The following is a 19,259-nucleotide window of genomic DNA, read 5'->3' on the forward strand; positions in this document are numbered from 1 at the left end:
AGCAGATATACTACATCCATAACTAGTGGTTTCCTCATTACCAGATATACTACATCCATAACTAGTGGTTTCTTCATTACCAGATATACTACATCCATAACTAGTGGTTTCCTCATGACCAGATATACTACATCCATAACTAGTGGTTTCCTCATTACCAGGGAGGTGTTTCTGCAATCAAATTGTGAGTGCATCGCCCTCGCCCCCAAAATTTTAGCAAACACAGAAAGGGGCCTGTATTGGATAGCAAAAATCACAATGCTTAGGATTTCACCAACTTTAATAACTTATCTCTAGCTACCGCTAATGTGAAAACAAGACAAAATATGATTGTTGCTAACTTGACTGTCTTAATTGCCAAATAATTTAACAGTCAATTGTTTACAACTTCATGGGTATGCTCTTGGCATCACCTTTCACCTCAAATAAACAGTGGATTTCTGCTGCTGTGGGCCTTTAACCATCTGTTTATAACTTTGTTATTCACACAGGAGAGAGACGTGACTATCGTGGATCCTCTGGGGAGTCTCAACAACATCATGAAGCTGACAAGGCAGAGAAGAGTCTCTCCAGATCAGAACTCCTCAAGAAACACCAGCAGAGACCCACAGGGAAGAAATCTTACTGCAAATCTTCATCGGAACTTAAAATACACCAGCGAGTACACACAGGAGAGAAATCTCACCACTGTTTTGATTGTGGGAAGAGTTACTTAAGATCAAAATCACTAAAAGTACACATGATGATTCACACAGGAGAAAAACCTTATAGCTGTGATCAATGTGGGAAGAGTTTTACTACATCTAGCTATCTGACTATACACCAGAGAACACATACAGGAGAGAAACCATATAGCTGTACTCAATGTGGGAAGAGTTTTACTCATTCAAGCAACCTGTTATCACACCAGAGAAAACACACAGGAGATAAATCTTATAGCTGTGATCAATGTGGGAAGAGTTTTACTCAGTCAAGCAACCTGGTATCACACCAGAGAACACACACAGGAGAGAAACCTTATAGCTGTGATCAATGTGGGAAGAGTTTTACTACATCTAGCCATCTGATTGTACACCAGAGAACACACACAGGAGAGAAACCTTATAGCTGTACTCAATGTGGGAAGAGTTTTACTCACTTAAGCAGCCTGGTATCACACCAGAGAAAACACACTGGAGAGAAACCTTATAGCTGTGATCAATGTGGGAAGAGTTTTACTACATCTAGCCATCGGATTGTACACCAGAGAACACACACAGGAGAGAAATCTTATAGCTGTACTCAATGTGGAAAGAGTTTTACTCACTTAAGCAGCCAGTTATCACACCAGAGAACACACACAGGAGAGAAATCTTATAGCTGTAATCAATGTGAGAAGAGTTTTGTTACTTCTAGCCATCTGACTATACACCAGAGAACACACACAGGAGAGAAACCTCATAGCTGTGATCAATGTGACAAGAGATACTCTGATAAAAGATCTCTGATCAAACATCAGAAAATACATACATGAGGGAGTTGTTTCATGATATCAATGAATTAATGTCACAATGTAGAATGTTTTAACATTGTAGAAGGAGTATTTTAATGATGTCACAATGTAGAACCCTAAATGTTTTCCCCCTGTTCTATTGATTTCAACATGATATGGATATTAGCCTCATCTGTGGAAATTGTTTTGTTCTTTGCTCCGTTCATCTTTCCCTCAATCTTGACTAGTCTGCCAGTCCCTGCCACTGAAAAACTTCCCCACTGCATGATGCTGCCATGCTTCACCGTAGGGATGGTGCCTGGTTTCCTCCAGACGTGACACTTGGCATTCAGGCCAAGAGTTCAATCTTGGTTTCATCAGAACAGAGAATCTTGTTTCTCATGGTCTGAGAGGCCTTTTGGTGAACTCCAAGTGGGCCGTCATGTGACTTTTATTGAGAAGTGGCTTCTGTCTGGCCACTCTACCATAAAGGCCTGATTTGTGGAGTGCTGTATAGATGGTTGTCCTTCTGGAAGGTTCTCCCATCTCCACAGAGGAGCTCTGTCATAGTGAACAGCGGGTTCTTGGTCACATCCTTGAACAAGGCCCTTCTCCCCCGATTGCTCTGTTTGAAGAGTCTTGGTGGTTCCAAATGTCTTCCATTTAATAATGATGGAGGCCACTGTGTTCTTGTGGACCTTCAATACTTCAGCCATTTTTTGGTACCCTTCCCCAGATCCTGTCTCGGAGCTCTACGGACAATTCCTTCGACCTCATGGCTTGGTTTTTGTTCTGACATGCACTGTCAACTGTGGGACCTTATATAGACAGGTGTGTGCCCAAATCATGTCCAATGAATTGAATTTACCGCAGGTGGACTCCAATCAAGTTGTAGAAACATCTCAAGGATGATCAATGGAAACAGGATGCACCTGAAAGCAGTTTCGAGTCTCATAGCAATGGGTCTGCATACTTATGTAAATAAGGTATTTCTGTTTTTCTCTTTGTCATTATGGGGTAGATTAATGAGGAAAACAATATTATTTAATCCATTTTAGAATAAGGCTGTAACGTAACAAAATGTGTGAAAAGTCAAGGGGTCTGAATACTTTCTAAATGCTCTGAATATGCTATTGGTTTACTGTTAGAATAAGTTGTATGACTACACCAATACTGTTAAAGCAACGATGCAGAGACCTAGAAAATGCATGGCCAACCTTGCTGCTAGAGATCTAGCTACTGAGTGTGCAGGTTTCTGTTCCAGCCCTGCACTAACACCTGACATTGTGCTGATTATTTGGATTAGACACTATTGAACTATTCAGTCATGTCTTGTTGTGGAGTCAGATGGACGTCAAAATCCACGGCCCATTTCCACAGCTGTTCTTTATGATAGGAAATAAAGTGGATTCACACAATCAACTATAGTGTCTTTTTGGGTCAATGAACATTCCCTGTTTGTCTGTTTTATTTGGTTGTTTATCTAATTTAGTCTGATGATATTGATGCACAATCACTGTCTGGCTGACAGTCTGTGAACTGAGTCAATCTAGTTCCCACAGAATGAATGTTGTGGGTATTTAATTCTGCTACATTTAAACATTATTTTAAGCTTTATTTAACTAGGCAAGACAGTTGAGAACAAATTCTTATTTACAATGATGGCCTACCTGGGAACAGTGGGTTAACTGCCTTGTTCAGAGGCAGAATGACAGATTTTTACCTTGTCAGCTTGGGGATTTGATCCACCAACCTTTTGGTTTCTGGCCCAATGCTCTAACCACTAGGCTACCTGCCGGCCTATAGGCATGTCCAATGCAGACATGATGGGATTAGTATTGGCTTCATAGGCGTGTCCAATGCAGACATGATGGGATTAGTATTGGCTTCATAGGCGTGTCCAATGCAGACATGATGGGATTAGTATTGGCTTCATAGACGTATCCAATGCAGACATGATGGGATTAGTATTGGCTTCATAGACGTGTCCAATGCAGACATGATGGGATTAGTATTGGCTTCATAGACGTGTCCAATGCAGACATGATGGGATTAGTATTGGCTTCATAGACGTGTCCAATGCAGACATGATGGGATTAGTATTGGCTTCATAGACGTGTCCAATGCAGACATGATGGGATTAGTATTGGCTTCATAGGCGTGTCCAATGCAGACATGATGGGATTAGTATTGGCTTCATAGGCGTATCCAATGCAGACATGATGGGATTAGTATTGGCTTCATAGGCGTGTCCAATGCACTTGTGCATGGGGTTTGTAATTTCGATAGTGAAACAGGATTTGCTAATCCTCCCACATTGTTTCCATTTTGCTGAGATGTTTTCTCCATTTGAAATGATACTGTTAGAAATAGGTAAAGCACTCACACATCTGAGAACTTGTGTGTGTTAATCATTAGTTAATAACTTGAAAGAAAACAAAAGGCTGATTGATACTGATCAGTGTGTGGGTTTCTTTTTCATCAGACAATTAATGAGGCTCGCCATGTCGATGGAGACCAGATCAGACTCATAATGAGGCTCACCGTGTTGAAGGAGACCAGATTAGACTCATAATGAGGCTCACCATGTTGAAGGAGACCAGATCAGACTCATAATGAGGCTCACCGTGTTGAAGGAGACCAGATTAGACTCATAATGAGGCTCACCATGTTGAAGGAGACCAGATTAGACTCATAATGAGGCTCACCATGTTGAGGGAGACCAGATTAGACTCATAATGAGGATCACCATGTTGAAGGAGACCAGATTAGACTCATAATGAGGATCACCATGTTGAAGGATACCAGATTAGACTCATAAGGAGGCTCACCATGTTGAAGGAGACCAGATTAGACTCATAAAGACCCAGTGAGGGTGGAGCTCAGTCAGAGAGCTGTTGAGGGACTGGTTAGGAAGAACACTTCTACAGCCAGAGAGGTGAGAGGTCACACATGGTTTAGATGGTAAATATTTGTTCCCTTAGCGGTTCATCACGTCAGCTAAAGGGAATATGTTCCATCATCTATGTTTATTTACATTAGTGCAAATTGTCCACTGATATTGGTGTAATTTCTCACCCCTTCTGGCTGTATGAAAGTTAATTTCCCCTCAGACACACACATTTGTTCTTTGATATTATGGTAATTTGTGTGGAATGTACTTGTCCCCACACATTCACCCCATCTCTTTACATTGCTGATGCATATTCAGTGGCCTGACTGTGTCCAGACTTTGTCAAAGGCCCATCCTGGTAGATCTGAACCTAATGCAGCTTGGAGTGATCAGATGACAGAAGTCACATTTAAGTGCCAGGTGTAACTGAGGCCGTAGATGCTCCATATCCATTACTTTGAGTGTTTTATATAATATGACTAAATGTGTTTCTGTGTTGCAGGGGCAGTCAGAAATGGAACAGCAAGGCCACAGAACATGACATAAGCAGAGCTGTGGGAGACCACCTCAAGCCCCTGGTAGAGCCAGGCCTTCAGCAGGCTGGAAAAGTGGGATTGATACAGTTTTTCATACTAAGGTGGACCAAGAGTTTGTTGATTGGTCAGTCATTGGGTTAATTTGTTTTACAATATGTTCAAATCAAATCAAGCTTTATTTATACAGCACATGTCAGACATGGATGCAACACAATGGCTTCACAGGAAAAAACTATGAAAATAATCAGAAATATTTAGTACACAAATATGAGGATAAAAAACAATAACAACTGAAAGACTAATGAGCATTGTAAGGAAACGCCATTGATTAAAATATCAACAATATGATGCAATATCCAACCCAAAATATAATAAAATATTTTTTAGGAGGGTCTCTGAAAGACACTATGGGGGTGTCGACTGAAAGTTGACTAGTAACAACAACTGGGACCTAAAAGACACCCACCATGAGACCCACTAAATCTGCCCAAGAAGAGGCAAACAAAACAAAAACCCACACCAAACTTAAAGACAGGAAGCAAACCAAAAAGGTGGAGCAACTAAAGGTGTTGACTCTCCACATGTATCAAGACAACTGGAGCACTGGAACAAACAAAACTGAAATCAAATTGTCACATGAACTGAATACAAAAGGTGTAGACCTAACAGTGAAATGCTGACGAGCCCCTAACCAACAGTGCAGTTTTTTAAAATACGGAAAAGAATGAGAGAAAACTCATCTCCAACACGGAAAAATGTGTCAAAATAAATTGGTTAAACGCACAACACAAGTCTTTTTGACTGCCCACCCTTGAGACAATCAACAACCAAGTTGTCCTTACCACAGACATGTCTGATTTCAAGAGGAAACTCCTGCAATATCCGTAGTAACTTTCCACCTTACTGCAGAGCTTCTCTCTCTTTTCAGGGTTCACTAGATAGACATGTTGTTGGATCGGGGCCCAGTCCCCAATGTCATGCTCTAGTACATTTGGGTTGGCACATTTGAGAATGAATCCTGATATTCTAAAAGCAGGGCAACAATGTTAATATAATTGTACCCCAAATATGTCAGTTGGTTACATTAATAATAATCATGACTAAATGTTACATGAAATGTAAATATGAAATATTTGGTTGCATAGTCTACTTTCAACAGCTTTTCAATGACATGTTGCTAGATGGGATATCCCCAATGTCAAAACACAGTTTTAACGTGTCCAAATCAATAACCAATTTGCAGAAACAGTTTGGGATATATTGAAAACCTAAACATAACATGTGCTATATACATAAACATCTGCCAAAATAAACACAACACATGGAAATGGGAGATATCTGTTACCTCACTGATTAGAAGACAACCTGCAGAAGACAGTCAGCTACATTTTGGAGTGATGCATTTAAATTTAGGGGTCATTAAACAAAGGAACGCAACACTTATTTGTCATAACTCATCGATATCATGTGGATTTTTTTATAAATTTTTTTTATTTTACCTTTATTTTACCAGGTGAATTGACTGAGAACACATTCTCATTTACAGCAACAACCTGGGGAATAGTTACAGGGGAGAGGAGGGGGATGAATGAGCCAATTGTAAGCTGGGGATGATTAGATATCCATGATGGTATGAGGGACAGATTGGGAATTTAGCCAGGACACTGGGGTTAACACCCCTACTCTATGATAAGGACCATGGATCTATAGAGACCACAGAGAGCCAGGACACCGGGGTTAACACCCCTACTCTATGATAAGGCCCATGGATATCTGCCCTGGGGAATTTAGCCAGGACACCGGGGTTAACACCCCTACTCTTACGATAAGTGTGAGTAGGGGTGTTAACGTCCCATCCGAAAGACGGCACCCTACACAGGGCACTGTCCCCAATCACTGCCCTGGGGAATTTGGATATTGTTTAGACCAGAGGAAAGGGTGCCTCCTACTGGCCCTCCAACACCACTTCCAGCAGCATCTGGTCTCCCATCCAGGGACTGACCAGGACCAACCCTGCTTAGCTTCAGAAGCAAGCCAGCAGTGGGATGCAGGGTGGTATGCTGCTGGCAACAATTGTGCGAAAGGAGGAAGATGAGATTACACATCCTGTTAAAACGAACAGCTCCAAAACCACACGGAATCTGGGAGTAATGTGTACATCACTGGTTAGAGGACAATTTATAGAAAACAGCTAGCTACATTTTGATTCAAGTGGGTCACCAACGTGGTAAGTGTAACACAACTATTTTTGTGTTAGTCACTTTTTGTTAAATCTCATATATAGTAACTCTCTCAATTCAGAGCCTGGATTTTCCCCCTGAGGCTAATATCCATATCATGTTGAAATCAATAGAACAGGGGACAAACCTTTAGGGTTCTACATTGTGACATCATTAATATACTCCTACTACAATGTTAAAACATTCTACATTGTGACATCATTAAAATACTCCTACTACAATGTTAAAACTTTCTACATTGTGACATTAATTCATTGATATCATGAAACAATTCCTTAATGTATGTATTTTCTGATGTTTGATCAGAGATATTTTACTAGAGTATCTCTTCCCACATTGGTCACAGCTATAAGATTTCTCTCCTGTGTGTGTTCTCTGGTGTAGAGTCAGCTGGCCAGATGTAGTACATCTCTTCCCACATTGATCACAGCTATAAGGTTTCTCTCCTGTGTGTATTCTATGGTGTAGAGTCAGAGATCCAGATTGACCAAAACTCTTCCCACATTGACCACAGCTATAAGGTTTCTCTTCTGTGTGTGTTCTCTGGTGCACTGTCAGCTGTCCAGATCCACCAAAACTCTTCCCACATTGGTCACAGCTATAAGGTTTCTCTCCTGTGTGTGTTCTCTGGTGCACTGTCAGCTCTCCAGATTGACCAAAACTCTTCCCACATTGACCACAGCTATAAGATTTCTCTCCTGTATGTGTTCTCTTGTGTTGAGTCAGATGGCAAGATCTACCAAAACTCTTCCCACATTGACCACAGCTATAAGGTTTCTCTCCTGTGTGTGTTCTCTGGTGTAGAGTCAAACTTCTAGATGCCACAAAACTCTTCCCACATTGACCACAGCTATAAGGTTTCTCTCCTGTGTGTATTCTCTGGTGTATAGTCAGCTGGCCAGATTGACCAAAACTCTTCCCACATTGACCACAGCTATAAGGTTTCTCTCCTGTGTGTGTTCTGTGGTGTTGAGTTAGATGGCCAGATCGACCAAAACTCTTCCCACATTGATCACAGCTGTAAGATTTCTCTCCTGTGTGTGTTCTATGGTGTAATGTCAGCTGGCAAGATTGGCCAAAACTCATCCCACATTGACCACAGCTATAAGGTTTATTTCCTGTGTGTGTTCTCTGGTGCACTGTCAGCTCTCCAGATTGACCAAAAGTCTTCCCACATTGACCACAGCTATAAGATTTCTCTCCTGTGTGTGTTCTCTGATGAATTTTAATGCCTGATGAGGTGAATCTCTTCCCACAGTCAGAGCAGCAGTGAGTTCTCTTCCCTGTGGATCTCTGCAGGTGTTTCTTGAGGTGTTCTGATCTGGAGAGACTCTTCTCTGCCTCGTCAGCATCATGAGGTTGTTGAGGCTCCCCAGAGGATCCACGATAGTCACGTCTCTCTCCTGTGTGAACAACAAAGTCAGACAGATGGTTAAAGGCCCACAACAGCAGTAAACCCCTATAAAAGGATGATGCCAACAGCGTAGCCATGATGTTGTACAACAATTGACGTCTGTAATGAATGTTAAGATTTGACATTTGCCTTAAAATGAGCAAGAATAGTCATATTTAGTCTTGTTTTCACATTAGTAGTAACATCGATGATTGTAGGCTAGAAATTAAGTTATTCATGTTGTTGAAACTCTAAGCACTGTGCCAGACGACTTTTGGTCTCCAATATAGGCCCCTTTCTGTGTTTGCTAAAATTGCAGCACGAGAGCGATGCACATGCAATTTGATTTCAGAAACTCCTCCCTGCTAATGAGGAAACCGATAGTTATGGATGTTTGCCTGGAGCAAAAATGGTGAGCAAAGATTTTAGTTTTTCACAATGTATTCTGAATATGAATGGGGGAAAACTCAGGGGAGTAACCTCCATTTCCAGGTTGGTGATGAGTTCATTTCACACTACTTTGGATTATAATTGTAAGGCTCGTTTGAATGTCCTGCTTAATATAATGGTTGTGTCATCATCGCAAATCAACTGCTTTATACCTAAACACTTCAATCAGTAAAATTTTCTTTGGCTAGCTTTTCCATCAGCCTGACAATGAGGGTTTGTACACTAAGTGTTTGCCAAATTGGCCCATAACTTCACCTAACAATAACATAGACCTACTGTAGGACCCATAACTTCACCTAACAATAACATAGACCTACTGTAGGACCCATAACTTCACCTAACAATAACATAGACCTACTGTAGGACCCATAACTATAACATAGACCTACTGTAGGACCCATAACTTCACCTAACAATAACATAGACCTACTGTAGGACCCATAACTTCACCTAACAACAACATAGACCTACTGTAGGACCCATAACTTCACCTAACAATAACATAGACCTACTGTAGGACCCATAACTTCACCTAACAATAACATAGACCTACTGTAGGACCCATAACTTCACCTAACAACAACATAGACCTACTGTAGGACCCATAACTTCACCTAACAATAACATAGACCTACTGTAAGACCCATAACTTCACCTAACAACAACATAGACCTACTGTAGGACCCATAACTTCACCTAACAATAACATAGACCTACTGTAGGACCCATAACTTCACCTAACAATAACATAGACCTACTGTAGGACCCATAACTTCACCTAACAATAACATAGACCTACTGTAGGACCCATCATTTATTTTTATTTTTTTTAATTTCACCTTTATTTAACCAGGTAGGCTAGTTGAGAACAAGTTCTCATTTGCAACTGCAACCTGGCCAAGATAAAGCATAGCAATTCGACACATACAACAACACAGAGTTACACATGGAATAAACAAAACATACAGTCAATAATACAGTAGAACAAAAGAAAACAAAAAATATATATACAGTGAGTGCAAATGAGGTAAGTTAAGGCAATATATAGGCCATGGTGGCGAAGTAATTACAATATAGCAATTAAACACTGGAATGGTAGATGTGCAGAAGATGAATGTGCAAGTAGAGATACTGGGGTGCAAAGGAGCAAGATAAATAAATAAACACAGTATGGGGATGAGGTAGGTAGATAGATGGGCTGTTTACAGATGGGCTATGTACAGGTGCAGTGATCTGTGAGCTGCTCTGACAGCTGGTGCTTAAAGCTAGTGAGGGAGATATGAGTCTCCAGCTTCAGAGATTTTTGCAGTTCGTTCAAGTCATTGGCAGCAGAGAACTGGAAGGAAAGACGACCAAAGGAGGAATTGGCTTTGGGGGTGACCAGTGAGATATACCTGCTGGAGCGCATGCTACGAGTGGGTGCTGCTATGGTGACCAGTGAGCTGAAATAAGGCGGGGCTTTACCTAGCAGAGACCTGTAGATAACCTGTAGCCAGTGGGTTTGGCAACGAGTATTAAGCGAGGGGCAACCAACGAGAGCGTACAGGTCGCAATGGTGGGTGGTATATGGGACTTTGGTGACAAAACGGATGGCACTGTGATAGACTGCATCCAGTTTGTTGAGTAGAGTGTTGGAGGCTATTTTATAGATGACATCGCAGAAGTCGAGGATTGGTGGGATGGTCGGTTTTACGAGGGTATGTTTGGCAGCATGAGTGAAGGATGCTTTGTTGCGATATAGGAAGCCGATTCTCTATTTAATTTTGGATTGGAGATGCTTAATGTGAGTCTGGAAGGAGAGTTTACAGTCTAACCAGACACCCAGGTATTTGTAGTTGTCCACGTATTCTAAGTCAGAGCCGTCCAGAGTAGTGATGCTGGACGGGCGAGCAGGTGCAGGCAGTGATCGATTGAATCGCAATTGAGAATCCATTCACTTTTAGATAAACTTCAGTTAGTGCTAAATACGGCTGCTAGAATCTTGACTAGAACCAAAAAAATTTGATCATATTACTCCAGTGCTAGCCTCTCTACACTGGCTTCCTGTTAAGGCAAGGGCTGATTTCAAGGTTTTACTGCTAACCTACAAAGCATTACATGGGCTTGCTCCTACCTATCTTTCCGATTTGGTCCTGCCGTACATTCCTACACGTACGCTACGGTCACAAGACGCAGGCCTCCTAATTGTCCCTAGAATTTCTAAGCAAACAGCTGGAAGCAGGGCTTTCTCCTATAGAGCTCCATTTTTATGGAATGGTCTGCCTACCCATGTGAGAGACGCAGACTCGGTCTCAACCTTTAAGTCTTTACTGAAGACTCATCTCTTCAGTAGGTCCTATGATTGAGTGTAGTCTGGCCCAGGAGTGTGAAGGTGAACGGAAAGGCTCTGGAGCAACGAACGCCCTTGCTGTCTCTGCCTGGCCGGTTCCCCTCACTCCACTGGGATTCTCTGCCTCTAACCCTATTACAGGGCCTGAGTCACTGGCTTACTGGTGTTCTTCCATGCCGTCCCTAGGAGGGGTGCGTCACTTGAGTGGGTTGAGTCACTGACAAGGTCTTCCTGTCTGGGTTGGCACCCCCCTTGGGTTGTGCCGTGGCGGAGATCTTTGTGGGCTATACTCGGCCTTGTCTCAGGATGGTAAGTTGGTGGTTGAAGTTATCCCTCTAGTGGTGTGGGGGCTGTGCATTGGCAAAGTGGGTAGGGTTATATCCTGCCTGTTTGGCCCTGTCCGGGGGAATCGTCGGATGGGGCCACAGTGTCTCCTGACCCCCCTGTCTCAGCCTCCAGTATTTATGCTGCAGTAGTTTATGTGTCGGGGGGCTAGGGTCAGTCTGTTACATCTGGAGTATTCTCTTGTCTTATCCAGTGTCCTGTGTGAATTTAAGTATGCTCTCTCTAATTCTCTCTCTCTTTCTTTCTCTCTCTCTCTCTCGGAGGACCTGAGCCCTAGGACCATGCCTCAGGACTACCTGGCATGATGACTCCTTGCTGTCCCCAGTCCACCTGGCCGTGCTGCTGCTCCAGTTTCAACTGTTCTGCCTGCAGCTATGGAACCCTGACCTGTTCACCGAACGTGCTGCCTGTCCCAGACCTGCTGCTTTCAACTCTCTAGAGACAGCAGGAGCGGTAGAGATACTCTCAATGATTGGCTATGAAAAGCCAACTGACATTTACTCTTGAGAGGCTGACTTGTTGCACCCTCGACAACTACTGTAATTATTATTTGACCATGCTGGTCATTTATGAACATTTCAACATCTTGGCCATGTTCTGTTATAATCTCCACCCGGCACAGCCAGAAGAGGACTGGCCACCCCTCATAGCCTCGTTCCTCTCTAGGTTTCTTCCTAGGTTTTGGCCTTTCTAGGGAGTTTTTCCTAGCCACCGTGCTTCTACACCTGCATTGCTTGCTGTTTGGGGTTTTAGGCTGGGTTTCTGTACAGCACTTTGAGATATCAGCAGATGTAAGAAGGGCTATATAAATCCATTTGATTTGATGATGGAATATTTGACTATTTTGACTGCCAGAGCCAGTCGACCTCTGAAAATAACATACAGTCCTTGGACCTTGAGGAGTAACGGGGGCAGCAATCAGCAGTAGAAACAATAACAAAGCGTACTCCCTGTCCGTTTCGGTAAAAAGCTGAGGGATGGGGCTGGAGAAATACAACCATCCATGATATCAACATTCTAGTTTTAACCATGTTTTGAGGATATACAATGTTTGTTTATATTTCATGACAAACATTGGAGTTAAAAAAAGGTTATATTTTGGGTTCTGATGGGGTACGACAGTTGAACTAAGCTCATGAGGCATTTATAAGTGATTTCTTCAAGAAACAATGGGTACATATCATTAATGTATAAGTCCCAAAATGGATGTAACAACTGCTGATTGCCCCTTTAAGAGAACATCTTGGGCTAATCTAATAGGAGATATTGAGGACTACAGTATTTCAGGCATTGTCATTGGATGCATTTGATCAATTGTTAACGTTTTGTTGATGGTCCACTCTTGATGTTCTACACGTTACAGTGTAGCTTCAGCCATTCCTACAGAACAACATTAAAGTGTAGAACCCCTTTACTGCATATTGGTTCAACGACTGCAGAGACGGTACTTACTGGTGTTAAACACATCTCCAACCTCCTCTTCTTCCTCCAATGTGACAGTCATCTCCCCCTCCTCCTCTTTCACTCCAAAAACTGCATCCTCCTCTCCTTTTACTGTAACATCCTCCTCCTCTTTCACTCTGAACGCGTCTTCCTCTTCTTTCATTGTAACGTTTTTCTCTTCTTCTTCTTTCACGGTAACAGCCTCACCCTCTACTTGTTTTTGTATTGTAACATCTTTCTCTTCCTCCTCCTCTTTGACGAGAGCTTCTTTCTCCGTCCAGCAGACCTCCTCTTCTTTAGCAGGAGGAGAGTAGCTTAGTGAACTCATGGTCGGGGATGTTAGCTAGCTAGCATTAGCGACTAGCCTAGTTCTAAGCTAACTTAGCAAACCAGCTAGCTGACAAACAACGTAAATATATAATTAAATGGGCCAACAAGTACATACAACAGAAGTGTGTTTAATACACAGCGACTAATATACACCAAAACAGTGTAAAGAGCGTAAATGTTGTAGCTATGTTTGCTAGAAAGCTACCGAGGTGTCTGACTAGCTGTTGTTGTTGAAGGAGCGTCCCGTCCACTAGATTATACGTCACACTGGCAGCATCGCCTGAACCTAAAAGACGCACATCGCCATCTGCTGACTGGAGGGCAACGCAGTTGAGGAACCAAACGTTTATTTTTCATTTATTTCAGGAAAGTTTTATATTATATTAAGTCGTTCAAAGAGAAGCATGTGTTGATTGATTTGTGTTTAATAAGTGAGAATTTAAAGCAAACTTTACACCCAATACACATTTGCATTGAACCATACTTCTGACATGGATCATTTTGACCCCAGAGGCATATCTTTTATCATAGCCAAAATGTGGTTTATTCAATTCTTCCAAATTTTCATGACTTTGTCAATCAACTTGTTCTTAAGAAATCTATATCATGGTTTAGTGTTTCTGTATCAATATGGACTTTTAACAAATTCAAATCCTTTGGAGTCATTTTGACTCCAGCCAAAAGCATCTTTGATAAATAGGACGTTTATTTCAAAACAAAATCACATTTTATTGGTCACATACACGTGTTTAGCAGATGTTATTGTGGGTGTAGTGAAATGCTTGTGTTTCTAGCTCCGACAGTGCAGTAATATCTAATAAGTAATATCTAACAATTTCACAACATTTACCCAATACACACAAATCTAAGTATTTTAATCTGGGTTTCTCTGTAGACATGATCCATCCCACCAGAGGGTGGAGGGGCTCCTGTAACAGTGGTTTTAACCAGATAGATACCTGCAGACACACATTATAGTGCCTCCCATGTACTCTCCTAAGATTGGACTCTTCTATACCACGGATCACATGACTGTGTACAAAACTGCAAGGGGTATACAGTGCATTCATTAAGTATTCAGACCCCTTCACTTTTTAAACATTTAGTTACATTACAGCCTTATTCTAAAGTTGAATAATTTTATAATTGAATAATCAATACCCCATAATGACATCACAATAACCCATAATGACAAAACAAAATAATTAAAAAAAAACATTTTTACAAATGAATTGACTTAAGTATTCAGACCCTTTACTATGAGACTCGAAATTGAGGTCAGATGCATCCTGATTCAATTGATCTTCCTTGAAATGTTTCTACAACTTGGAGTCCACTTGTGGTAAATTCAATTGATTGGACATGATTTGGAAAGGCACACAACTGTCTATATAAGGTCCCACAGTTTACAGTGCATGTCAGAGCAAAAACCAAGCCATGAGGTCAAAGGAATTGTCCATATTGCTCCGAGACAGGATTGTGTCGAGGCACAGATCTGGGGAAGGGAACCAAAAAATGTCTTAAGCATTGAAGGTCCCCAAGAACACACTGGCCTCCATCATTCTTAAATGGAAGAAGTTTGGAACCACCAAGACTCTTCCTAGAGCCGGCCGCCCGGCCAAACTGAGAAATCGTGGGAGAAGGGCCTTGGTCAGGGAGGTGAACAAGAACCTGATGTTCACTCTGACAGAGCTCCAGAGTTCCTCTGTGGAGATGGGAGAACCTTCCAGAAGGACAACCATCTCTGCAGCACTCCAGCAATCAGGCCTTAATGTAGCAATGATTAAATTGTCAAAATTTATTTCAATGGACAATTCAGTGAACTGTTCTGTGAAAGGTGTTGGCTAGAGATGACATGCAGGAGCTTGCAGGGATTTGTAGTCTTGCATGTCATCTACTTTGATGCTAATTAGCATTTTAGAATCCGAGAGTAAAGAGACACAAATATATTGATACAAGTATTTGTATTGATTATGGATCCCCATTAGTTCCTGCCAAGGAAGCAACTAGTCTTCCTGGGGTTTATAATGGATCCCCATTAGTTCCTGCCAAGGCAGCAGCTACTCTTCCTGGGGTTTATTATGGATCCCCATGAGTTTCTGCCAAGGCAGCAGATACTCTTCCTGGGGTTTATTATGGATCCCCATTAGTTCCTGTCAAGGCAGCAGCTACTCTTCCTGGGGTTTATTATGGATCCCCATTAGTTCCTGTCAAGGCAGCAGCTACTCTTCCTGGGGTTTATTATGGATCCCCATGAGTTCCTGCCGAGTATGGTTAGGGAGCGTGCCAGCCTGCCTGAACCGCCCCTGAATTAACAGGTATAAATGATGGGTTATGAATTAACCTCTCTGGGGTATGTGGGACGATTTCGTCCCACCTACGTAACAGCTACTGAAATTCCAGTGGCGCGATTTTTGAATCGTTAGAAATACTATTACTTCAATTTCTCAAACATATGACTATTTTACAGCTATTTAAAGACAAGAATCTCGTTAATCTAACCCCACTGTCCGATTTCAAAAAGGCTTTACAACGAAAGCAAAACATTAGATTATGTCAGCAGAGTGCCCAGCCAGAAAAAATCAGACAGCCATTTTTCAAGCTAGCATATCATGTCACATAAACCCAAACCACAGCTAAATGCAGCACTAACCTTTGATGATCTTCATCAGATGACACACCTAGGACATTGTGTTATACAATACATGCATGTCTGTTCAATCAAGTTCATATTTATATCAAAAAACAGCTTTTTGCATTAGCATGTGACGTTCAGAAAACGCATAACCCCCGGCAAACTTCCGTTGAATTTACTAACAGTTTGCTAAATTACTCACGATAAACGTTCACAAAAAGCATAACAATTATTTTAAGAATTATAGATACATTACTCCTCTATGCACTCGATATGTCCGATTTTAAAATAGCTTTTCGGATGAAGCACATTTTGCAATAATCTAAGTACATAGCCCGGCATTACAGGGCTAGCTATTTAGATACCCACCCAGGTCAGCCTCCACCAAAATCACATTTCCTATAAGAAAAATGTTCTTACCTTGCTTGTTCTTCATCAGAATACACTGCCAGGACTTCTACTTCAATAACAAATGTTGGTTTGGTCCCAAATAATCCATCGTTATATCCAAACAGCGACGTTTTGTTCGTGAGTTCTAGACACTATCAGAATGCTTCTTCACGGTCCCGCGCATGGCGCATTGGCGTGTCAAAAATGTCTAAATATTCCATTACCGTACTTCGAAGCATGTCAACCGCTGTTTAAAACCAATTTTTATGCCATTTATGTCGTAGAGAAGTGATAATATTCCGACCGGGAGTATGCATTGAGCCTAAACAGCCGAATAAAATTTCTCCTCGGGAGCGACTCGTGCACGCGCCTCATTCAAAGGTCCTCTGAGCATCCACTTACAAAAGGCGATAATCTGTTTCAACCTGAGGCTCCCTCGTAAACCTTCAGGTTTTTCGCGGGCTCTGAGAGCCTATTGGAGCCCTGGGAATTGTCACGTTACAGCTAAGATCCTTACTTTTCAATAAAAAGATGCAAGACGCACGACTCCTTGTCAGACAGGGTACTTCCTGCTTGAAACCTTGTCAGGTTTTTGCCTGCCATAGGAGTTCTGTTATACTCACAGACACCATTCAAACAGTTTTAGAAAATTCAGAGTGTTTTCTATCCAAACCTGAACAATAATATGCATATTCTAGCTTCTGAGTTGGTGTAGGAGGCAGTTAAAAATGGGAACATATTTTTTCCAAAATTCTCAATACTGCCCCCTAGCCCAGACAGGTTTTAACAGGTATAAATGATGGGTTATGAATTAACAGCTATAAATGATGAGTTATGAATTAACAGGTATAAATGATGGGTTATGAACTAACAGGTTAAAATGATGGGTTATGAATTAACAGGTATACATGATGGGTTATGAATTAACACATCCCCTCCAGGCATTAAAATACATTCAGGACTTCTTATAGTGAGCATAACATGACAATACATGACATCTAAGTAGCTGAATATTCTTTTGGACTAACAATCTAACAGTTTGAAGGACACAACTCCTGTTATTCTGGTTAAACAGTGAGAGACTAGTTGATTAAGAAGTGGGATTTTTTTACAATTAGGAAATAATACGTCATGTTTTACTCGTACCTCAGCAAGTATTGTGAATGGTTAGGAAATAATATGTCATGTTTTACTCGTACCCCAGCCAGCATTGTGAATGGTTAGGAAATAATATGTCATGTTTTACTCGTACCTCAGCCAGCATTGTGAATGGTTAGGAAATAATATGTCATGTTTTACTCATACCTCAGCTAGCATTGTGAATGGTTAGGAAATAATATGTCATGTTTTACTCGTACCCCAGCCAGCATTGTGAATGGTTAGGAAATAATATGTCATGCTTTACTCGTACCTCAGCCAGCATTGTGAATGGTTAGGAAATAATATGTCATGTTTTACTCGTACCTCAGCTAGCATTGTGAATGGTTAGGAAATAATATGTCATGTTTTACTCGTACCTCAGCCAGCATTGTGAATGGTTAGGAAATAATATGTCATGTTTTACTCGTACCTCAGCCAGCATTGTGAATGGTTAGGAAATAATATGTCATGTTTTACTCGTACCTCAGCCAGCATTGTGAATGGTTAGGAAATAATATGTCATGTTTTACTCGTACCTCAGCCAGCATTGTGACTGGTGTCTGATGCAGTGACATACTCGACCATGGCAGTAAATCTAATACTTAGGTGTTTTTAGTGATGCATGAAAGGTCTGGGGTGGTTCTGTGATTATAAGTTACTGACCTTGGAATACATTTCTGGCCATGCTGGCAGGGTCTGAATCAAACCCAATGTCCACCTGGTACACTGACAGGGTCTGAATCAAACCCAATGTCCACATGGCACACTGGCAGGGTCTGAATCAAACCCAATGTCCACCTGGTACACTGGCAGGGTCTGAAAACCCAATGTCCATCTGGTACACTGGCAGGGTCTGAATCAAACCCAATGTCCACCTGGTACACTGGCAGGGTCTGAATCAAACCCAATGTCCACCTGGTACACTGGCAGGGTCTGAATCAAACCCAATGTCCACCTGGTACACTGACAGGGTCTGAATCAACCCCAATGTCCATCTGGTACACTGACAGGGTCTGAATCCACCCAATGTCCACCTGGTACACTGGCAGGGTCTGAATCACACCCAATGTCCACCTGGTACACTGGCAGGGTCTGAATCAACCCAATGTCCACCTGGTACACTGGCAGGGTCTGAATCAACCCAATGTTAAGGGGAGGGAAGATTGGTCAAGAGGGTGATGATTATTGTTGTTCTACTGCCTGATTGTTATGCAACAACACTGTTTACAAAAGCTTTGTTAAAGAACAAGTTGTTGTTTGTGTCGCACTGCTTTGCTTTATCTTGTCCAGGTCGCAGTTGTAAATGAGAACTTGTTCTCAACTGGCCACCTGGTTAGATAAAGGTGAATTTGTTAAAAAAATATATATATATATTTTTTACAACATTAACAATGTCTACACTGTATTTCTGATCAATTTTATTATTATTTTAATGGATGAAAAATGTGCTTTATTTAAAAAACAAGGACATTTCTAAGTGATCCCAAACTTTTGAACAGTAGTATATATCTACATGATGTATTGTTACACCATGTAGGAGCAGTATAGACCTAGTCTGTTCATTATATACATCTACATGATGTATTGTTACACCATGTAGGAGCAGTATAGACCTAGTCTGTTCATTATATACATCTACATGATGTATTGTTACACCATGTAGG

At 41.5% G+C, this 19,259-nt stretch overlaps 1 protein-coding gene across 1 annotated transcript in view; it reads left to right on the forward strand.

Moving 5' to 3' along the window:
- The first annotated feature begins 391 nt into the window (after positions 1–391).
- The window catches only part of LOC115151385 (zinc finger protein 420-like), a 28,804-nt gene continuing 9,936 nt past the window's right edge, over positions 392–19,259 (forward strand). Inside the window, exons 1-2 of the mRNA XM_029695293.1 lie at positions 392–395; positions 612–1,505. Coding sequence (XP_029551153.1) covers positions 392–395; positions 612–1,505 — 898 coding nt within the window. The remainder of the gene's footprint in view (positions 396–611; positions 1,506–19,259) is intronic.

This window comes from Salmo trutta, chromosome 17 (assembly GCF_901001165.1).
Source record: "Salmo trutta chromosome 17, fSalTru1.1, whole genome shotgun sequence".
Classification (NCBI taxonomy): Eukaryota; Metazoa; Chordata; class Actinopteri; order Salmoniformes; family Salmonidae; genus Salmo; species Salmo trutta.